This window comes from Trichechus manatus, unplaced genomic scaffold, assembly GCF_000243295.1.
Source record: "Trichechus manatus latirostris isolate Lorelei unplaced genomic scaffold, TriManLat1.0 scaffold00073, whole genome shotgun sequence".
NCBI classification, from domain to species: Eukaryota; Metazoa; Chordata; class Mammalia; order Sirenia; family Trichechidae; genus Trichechus; species Trichechus manatus.
In genome coordinates, this window is record NW_004444009.1 from 10,450,746 (window position 1) to 10,460,196 (window position 9,451).

At 36.0% G+C, this 9,451-nt stretch overlaps 1 protein-coding gene across 1 annotated transcript in view; it reads right to left on the reverse strand.

Moving 5' to 3' along the window:
- MAGI3 (membrane associated guanylate kinase, WW and PDZ domain containing 3) overlaps positions 1-9,451 on the reverse strand; it is a 250,383-nt gene that overhangs the window by 31,979 nt on the left and 208,953 nt on the right. The window contains exons 11-14 of the mRNA XM_004380440.3: positions 7,185-7,341; positions 4,946-5,037; positions 3,119-3,311; positions 1,958-2,146 (exon numbers count right to left, since the gene is read on the reverse strand). Of these exons, the coding sequence (XP_004380497.1) occupies positions 1,958-2,146; positions 3,119-3,311; positions 4,946-5,037; positions 7,185-7,341 (631 nt within the window). The remainder of the gene's footprint in view (positions 1-1,957; positions 2,147-3,118; positions 3,312-4,945; positions 5,038-7,184; positions 7,342-9,451) is intronic.

Consider the following 9,451-nt stretch of genomic DNA (forward strand, 5'->3'; position numbering starts at 1 on the left):
GTTAATTGGGCTTTCTTTCCTATCTTGTTACTCAAGTATTGATAAACTTTCCTTTTAAAAAAAAGGCCAAGAGACAGTGGCAAACAGTTTTCTAAATAATAATGATGATAACAATAGCAGCAGCAGCAACTACAATAGCAGCTAACTTTTATTTGAAAGTCCAGGCTAAGGGGTTCACAAGCATTATCTCCTTTAATCCTCACACTCAATATGACACAGGGAGTATTATCAATATCCCCTTTTTACAGAGGAAGCTGGAGCTCTTGCAGGGCAAATAATTTGCCCAAGATAAGACAGCTGTTAAAAGACATAATTGGGGTTTGAATCCAAGGTTGTCTGAGTATAAAGTCCAACACCTAATGACACTATCTTATATGGAAATCTAGTATCTACAGTAGGTGAAACCATCAACATAGTAAAACATTACTTAAACAAATAAACACAAAGACCATATACATATATTTAAATAATTCACCTTATTTTAGTCAATTTCTCCATACTGCTTTGTTTTATGGTGAACACTGGACTCTAATTTTTGTAGTGCAAGAAAACAAATATCTTGAATATAAAAAGTGGTTAGGATCTATCACACTGAGTAATAATCTTTCACTTTTTTGTTAATCTGAATGCCTGGTATTATTGTATGGCATTAGAATGACAATATGATTATCCAAAATGTTTGTTTTTGGAAATACTGATTTCCAATGATACAACATGAAACCCACCTAAAAGCTGCTTTCTTTCATTTTCCTGACATAGGCCACATAATCATCCACACAGCATCAGTGACAGTTCCCGTTTCAAGTGTTACCATAGCAACTGCTTTTGGAAAATGGAAACTAGTATCATGAGCAGTGACCTGATACTATAGTAATAATTCATCCATGTCATACAATCTTCTTGCTTTACACATCTGCATTAATTTTAGCAAGATTTTTGCAAATTGGTTTGGTTGACAACACTTTCTCGAAAGTGTCCTTTTTTTACTAAGATTTTAGTGGCCTTCTTGTCTAAAAAGACCTCACTACCCAAGAGATAATCAAAACCATTGGCAAAGGCAACAGCACATTTCTATGTTATCAAAGATTTTGATCATTTGACTTGGGAAAAAAAGCTTACCAGATAAGCATAATATACAAATATCAATTTGTCAATTTTCATTTTATATTCATTTGGATTTAATAATTATATTTAAAGATTATTATTTCTTACAAATATCAAACAAGACAAATATTTAATTTGCTGAATCATAACAGCCCTGAACATACTAAAAGCAATTCCTCCTTTGTTGAGGGAATACATACATGCATTCATTCTTCCCAGATGAGAATATTCTGTTAAACTCATTCAGGATATTTAGATTAATTTTCAAAGGTTTTGATTAAGTTTCTTACCTTTGAATAAAAGGTTAGGAATGTCTCTTATCATTTAACAAGGGCGCTTCAGAGCTAGTATATGGTAATTACTATTAAATAACATGAGAGAACAATTTAAGACACATTTGGGTCAAGATTTTTCTGTTAATCTGGTTTGCTTCTTCTCAATTATTTCTAGCATTTAATTCATTTCTGCATACACAATGTCTCCTAATTTAAAAAACCTATGCCCCCATATTAAAACAAACAAACAAACAAACAAACAAAACCAGCACTGGATCTTTCACTGTGTCTATTAAGGTACGTCCCTGATATACATGGTACTGCCGCAGTATAATCTTGATTCAAACTGAGCTAATGAGACTTATTTTATGGAATCTGAGATGACAGATGAACCCAAAGCCTGGAAAAGTTTGATGTGAATTACCTGATTTTGAAAATCAGGAAAATATTCACCATTCTTAAAAAGATAAGTCTCTAGGATAATTTATATATAGTTCCTAATCCATTTCATAAGCTCCAATGGGAGACTCAGAAAACTGGAATGGCAGGGATGGACAACAGGATATAGCAGTCCTTACCTCCTGGAGGTGGCTTGGTTTTGGAGGTGAGGATGACAAAGCCAAATCCTTCATTCTCTTTTCTTTGCAGGACAACGTCATAGGCTTCCTGGGGAGTCGGCCTGGCTGGGACCTCTGTTCGGGTCAGGCGGGGAGATCCATTCTGTGTTGAAATGAAGGCTTGAGAGTTGTCGTCCTCAGGTTGTTTCTCTAGAATAAACACGATCAGTTTTGATATTTCTGGAACATCATTAATTTTAGGTAACTAAAGTATTTTTGCGCTAAGCCTCTCATAAGAAAATTTAGTTTCTAATAACATAAAAAATAGAAAAGCAGTCCCTCCTGCAAACTCTGGATAGTCTGAGTGCAGATGTAGGCAGCAGCAGACACTTCCTAAATCCTCTTAAAGTATAAAGTTGGAAAAATACATGTAATCTAACGTTATCTCACTTACAGGAAGTTTTTCAAAGTTTCCATGAGATTTGATAGTAAAAAAATTCTTGAAATTATTTTAGTTCCACCAAAGTTTTTAACCTTGACCAGTAATTTCAACAAAAGTAGAGAATGAGGACTGACACGGTAAACTTCCTTTTAAAATCAACTTTAAATATAAATTAGGGCAGTGACTTATGTTCACTGACATCTGGGAGGTTGCTGCATCAGAGCAGAGATACTGCATGGTTACAGGTTGGGAGCAGTTTGCCATCTGTGCAGGAGTTGTCTGAAACCATGTGTTTTACAGTTACAGTTTCCTGATCAGTGATATCAGATGAGCTGATCATTGGCAGTTCTCAGTCTTTTTTTTCCCCTCCTGCTGGGACACCAACAAGTTGTCCACATGAGCAGCAAAATCTCCTGGGTATAGACAAGGTCATATGGAACCCCCAGCAAGTGGGCAGTTAGCCTACACCTTTTTCTCCTGTTCAAGAATAACATCAGAATTTGAGAAAGACTAACACAAGTTAGTTCTAGCTGATCGGGGGTGGAAAAAAAAGCATAGTTTGTGCCTTAATTTGGTACAAACCATCATTATCAACAACCAAAACACACTGCATTCAAGAAATATGCATTTATAAGGTCTCTTTTGGATTATAATCTCAAAAAAAAAAAAATAGCAGCAACATTCAATCATTAAAGAAATTCATGGTTAGAATGAATTAGCTAAAATATCTCCAATCATACCACCATAAAAGATCTTTCTTCTGACGGTTAGTAACACGTGGCCATTTCGAGCAGCAGTCGTCATTAGGTCCAAGACTTGTTTATGTGACTTCCCTTTAACGGGAATTCCATCAATGCACATCAGTTCATCAGCAGCACGGAGCCGACCATCTTTCTCAGCTGCGCCCAGAGGGATGATGGCCCCGATATATATCTAATAAGATAACACAGTGTAAGTTGGTCTAGGCAGTCTACTAAGATCAACTGAAAGTTAAGGACTTCCTGACTCTGAGTACTATGCACAGCAGCAGATTATTGCAGTCAATTATGAAAACAGTCATATTTTAGAAAGGTGGTATCTTAGAAAGTGACCATTCTCCAAAATGGCACCTCAGATAACCACTATACTATGTTATCCCTTCTGGATTCTCAAAAATAAGTACAAAGAAGACAGAAAATGCAGAGTTGTTCAGGAATTTAAAAAGCCCTACCATCACCTCCACCATCACCAAACAAAAACATTAAACTTGGAAAATGCAATTTTGTAGAGTAGCTACTAAAAGTGAAAAAGTCTGTTCAATGCCATCAGGAAAGGTTTCCTACACACTCTTTGACATTTAAGAGAAACGAAAGGTTTCTCCCAAGTTGTTTCAGATAAATTCTTAAAATGTCTAAGTGAACACTATGAATATCAGCACAATAAGAAGCAATAAAATAAAAACAAACAAACCACCAAGAACTATCAAAGTATCTTACAGTTGCCCTATATAAGGCAATGTGCCATAAGCTTTATTTGTCTTGGATGATTGTTGTAATTATAGCCAATATGACTAATTAGATGTCATCAATTCTACGAAAATTAAATGTGCTATTTAGAAATAGAAAGAGGACTGTCATTTAAAAAAAAGAATACTGATATTCACTGAATTTTCAAGCTGATAACAATGTAGTCTTTTTTTATATTATACAAAAAAAAATGTAAATATGTTCTTAAAATCTACAAAGCATATTACTTCTTTGTCAATCAAATTAAGAGCAAAACTTAAAAACAAGCCAATTACATTTGTTCTCTAAACTAACTTTATGTGAGAATCATGTACAAATAAAATTCTAGGCTTTAAATGCTTTGCAAATATAACCCTTACGCTTTCTGGGCAGAAACATTAATTATTTTATATTCCTCTAGTTTCATAGGTAACAGATAAATGACATGCAAAGTATTGAACATGAAAATCTTGCCTCATTAATAAGATTAGGTGACATAATATTCACAGGCACATGCCAACTGTTTATGGAGCATTCAGAACACAGAGTAATTGTGGTAAAGAGGATTTTAGATTATAGGTTTCTTAGAGAAGGAACATGCCTTATAATCTGTTTTAGCAAAGGCAAAAAGAAATAACTTAAAATCAATTTCAGGCACACAGAGAAGAAAAGACATTAATTGCTGTGCAATTTACAGCTTGCATAGTCAGTTTTTACTGCAGTTTTTACCGACAGCTCTTAATTTTAGCTACACCAAGTTAGGAGACCTTGTGGTGCAGTGGTTAAGAGCTTGGCTGCTAAGCAAAAAGTTGGCAGTTTGAATCTACCAGGCGATCCTTGGAAACCTTGTGGGGCAGTTCTACTCTGTCCTACAGGGTTGCAATGTGTCGGAATCGACTCGACAGCAACGGGTTTCATTTTTTGGTTACACCAAGTTAAATGAGAGCTATGATACTAATAGAAAAGCAGCTCTTCCTCATACTGATGAAACTGTGAGAAACAAAACAAAAATGCCACATCTCACCGAAGCACCACTCCAAAGTTTTAGCAGGAAGAGCCAAATTCCATAAAATTTAAACTTACAGACTGGTCAGGTCCATCTCCTCCTAGCACCCTGAAGCCAAACCCGGATTCCTGTTTCCGAAGAAAAACATCCAAATCTTTGGTGTTTGGTGCTAAGTAAAATCAGAAAATATAAAATAAACACTTTGATTTACTTTAATCAGATTAAAAGAAAACAAAGTTTCAGTATTTTGAAGGACAATATTATAGAGTAGTTCAATAAACTATAATCTCAGAACTCTTTGCTATGTGAAAGTTTACACTACAGAATAACACTACCAAAAAAAAAAAAAAAAATCAACCACTGATTCTTGTTTTCAGCTCTAAACAAGATTGCTTAGGAATATTTACCTCTACTTCCATGCCCTCAGTAATGTGCTGCCATTAACTTCTAATGCTTTCAAGTCAGTATTACAATATTAACTTCAGAATTATTCAGTTTAAGTTTGGGATCTGATAGGCACAAATTATCTAAGTTAACATTGGGTAAGGCACTTTAAATCCTAGGAAAAGAAAGGCCATAAAATGCCTTTGTTCTACTCCTAAACTAATAACCTTTCCTCAGAAAAGCATCCCCTATGAAATACTTACTTGGCCTAATTTTGCAAGATGATACTATTTTTTAAGGGGAAACAAATAATAGCTAACACCTATTATTAGTCCCGTTTTGTAGCCAAGGAAACTGAGGCTTAAGTAACTTGCCCAATGTCATGCAGTAAGTAAATGGCTGCGCTGAGACTTAAACCCAGCTCGATTTCCAGGGACCAGGCTCTTAATCCACACTATCATGCCTCCAAAGGGCAGGTTGCATTCATGAGAATATTAAGTCAGAAAATCTACCTCATGACAAAAATTTTATCTCTGGGAAAATATTAATGTTAATTACAAGTAAGAAATATTTCACTAGAAAAAGAAAAGGAAGAAACATGTAAACTATATAAAAAGTAAGTGATACATGGTAAATTCCTGATAATGTTCATTAGAAGCAATTTCTTTTGATAAACGCTTTTGATTAGAATCATAGAACTTTAGTCCAAGTCACTTATTTTATGGGTGAGGCCCAAAGGGACTGCACAGTTCACACTAAGAAAGTGTCAAGCTATGCACGGGAAGTCTGAAGAAACAGATTCACCGTAGGTTATACTAAATTAAATCACTACTATGCTTACACCTGGTTTTCATTTTTCTAAATTTGGCCTGGGCACATCAAGATAAAGATCTGCAATTGGTTAAATAAGCATGAAGTCAATTATATATATTTTCATCTGTATACATCTTTCCAAGGTAGATTTATATCTATTTCTTAAAAACAAACAAATTAAAAACAAAAACAAACCAAAACATCAAACCTATTTAAATCTGCAAAAAGATTTATCATTAGTAAATAAATTTCTATGAAAATGAATTTCTGCCTTCTACACTCTCTTCTCATCATCTCTCAGCTGGATTCCTCTAAAGAATTTACTCTTTGGTCTCCTTGCCTCCAATTGCACAACCCCCCGATTCATCCTTCATACTCCTGCCAGGAAAATCTTTCTAAAGCACAAGTCCAATAATATTTTCCCTGTAGGTAAAACCATTCAGTGGCTCACCATCATTTATCTTACCAACTCCAGCTTCCTCAGACTGCCATAATCAGCCCTTCACAATCTGTTCCTGCTCTCCTCTCTGGCTTCCTTGCCAATCATACCCAGCCAAACTGGACTACTTGCAGAACACAAGCCATGCAAGGTCAACGTGTAGATGCTATTGCTTCTCTCTTTCTCTGTTGTCTTCCTCATAAACACCTGTTCATCTTTGAAGACTTGGTTAAATCTTTACTTCCTGTTTGAAGCTTTACCTGACACTTCCTACTAGCCACATTCCTACTTTGGATCCCAATTTATCTAGTCCATCCTTCCATCACTGTACCTATTAAGCTAATTTGCATTTATTTATATACTTATTGATTACATATTTGTCTTTTCTATGTAGGTTTAATAAACACTTTTGGGTGCAAGGCCTATACATCCTATTCATTTATGAATATTCCAATTACCTAATATTGTGTCTGGTAGACAGCTGGCACTTAATACATGTTTTTGAAAAAATTAAACGAATGAATGCTAAATGCAAATGGAAGAAGCCCAGAGTTATACTGAAATGGGAATGAAGGAATCACTTTTCAGTAGGGTTTTGAAAGATGAGAAGGTCCCAGTTTAAAAAGTAATCCAAATTTATCTTGTTACACGCTCTCCTGAAATATTCCACAACTACTTACGTTTATCTTCATATAAAGTCTTAGATTTCAGGTAGACCTCAGAAGGATCCAATTTCGGGGATCCTGACCTGATAATGCTGGGTGGAAAAGGCATAGGCTGGGGAACAGGCTCATTTATGGCCTCCAAACTTCCTGAATTTTCCTTTTTATCTGTTTTCTGAAATGGAAAAGGGCCTTACTTAGTATTTTAAAAAAGCAGATGCTTGATTAGTTCATAAAACTACTGACTGAACCATGTACATCAACTGATTACAGTTGTTTAGGTGGCAAGGTCTGAGCCACAGCAATTTTGTAGTCTTAGAGGAATCCACGTTCACAGCCATGTGTATTTGGTTAAAACATATTTAACTTAAATTAGAAAAATGTTTATAATGATGTCAACTGAAGGGGCCTTAATTAGTCCTATGTTTAAGCCATCTTGCCCTTTTCTCCATCACCAGGATACAAATTGACTTTGAGAAGATAAACGGGAATGCAAAACAAGATAGCACTTGTAAATAAAGCAAGAGGAAGACCAAGAGGACAGAATACTTTCATAAAATTCTTGATAAGCCCCACCTTCCCACTCACTGAATTTCATTTCCAGTGAAGATGTTTAAAGCAATATTTTTTCTAAGAAAATGGAATAGGAAGTGTTAATTCTAAGTTATAAAGATGACACTGTGAGAACCCTGCTTGGCCAATTCAAATATATTAAGGCAAATGTACCATGCCAGGCAATCAGATAACAGAAAACAGAGTAGCATAGTCTGATATTTTTCCTATTCAGATAGAACTTTCCCAAAATAAGTTAAATAAAATGACTCCTTTAACAAAGTTTTAAAAATGAAATTCAATAATTAACTCTAAGAAAATAAAATACGGTAACTTGGCCTCTCCTTTTTCCCTACCAAAACATTTTTTGAGAAAAGCTTGCTATCCTGAATTAGGAGAGGGAGATTGTAGACATTTGTGATAAAACAATTAAAGCTGGCTACAGCACAGAAGCAGCAGCTTGTCAGGGGGCAGCGAGGGGGCAGTCACTACAAAATATTGGGCCAGGGGGGTTCCTTCACTGCCCCAGATCCAGTCAGATAGCAGAAAAGGTTAAGAGCAGCCCCTTCCCCTTTCTCCACAAGTCCTAGGATCCTTCCAGAAACAGAGGTCATCAGAGCCTTCTATCAATTATAAAGCATTAGGCTCACCATGGCTACACTGGCATCCATTATGAAACAGATACAGAGGCAGAGGGATTAAAAAATGATTACTAGGGAACCACAGAAATGACGAAAATACAGTGCAGTTGTAACTGAATGGGGAAAAAAGAATTTTTGTTCACATTGGACCTACGTAGTACCAACAGTTCTGTAAAAGGGCAGAAGCCAAGTATCTGGCTCTCTCCTTTTGATCCATAAAACAACAAATTTGTAGACGATGGTGGGCTAGAAAGAATTAATCCATCTGATATCTGATGGTCTTTTCCTTTAATAACCGATGGTTCATGGTTATGGGAGACCAGTTCTGAATTGTGAGATGAATGACTCCAAAGCAAGCAAACTGAACTAAATTAGGATTTCATTTATAATTGTCTTTATAGTCCACATCCACGTAACTGTGGATATTTAAATAGCCACATGTGTGCCTAGTGCTTCTTCCACAGTAATATTATTTGGTACCTTCTTTTTTTAGTTCTTATTCTCTGTGCTCTTGTTGTGCACCATTGAGTCAATTCTGACTAACAGCAACCCTATATGACAGAGCAGAACTGCCCCATAGGGTATCCTAGGCTGTAATTTTTACGGGAGCGGATTGCCAGGTCTTTTCTCCCACCGAGCGGCTGGTGGATTCAAACTGCTTACCTTTTGGTTAGCAGCTGAGTGCTTAACCATAGCGCCATCAGGACTCCTTTTAGGCTACTCAGTTATTCAGGAGAATGCCAAAGATGATATTGTCTCAGGTTTCATAGCCTACTTTTTTTTTTAATTTTTTATATTTTTTCCATACAAAAGTTTATACATACATTGTTATGTGACTCTAACCGCTCTCCCCATACTGTGACAGCATACTCCTTCTTTCCACCTCTGATTCCCCATGTCCATTCAGCCAGCTCCTAACACTCTCTGCCTTCCCATCTCACCTCTATACAGAAGCTGTCTGTTTAGTCTCTTGTATCTACTTGAGTTAAGAGGTACACTCCTCACAAGTATCCCTTTATGTCCCACAGTCCAGTCCAATCCTTGTCTGAAGAGTTGGCCTCAGAAACTGTTTTAGTTCTGGGCTGATACAGA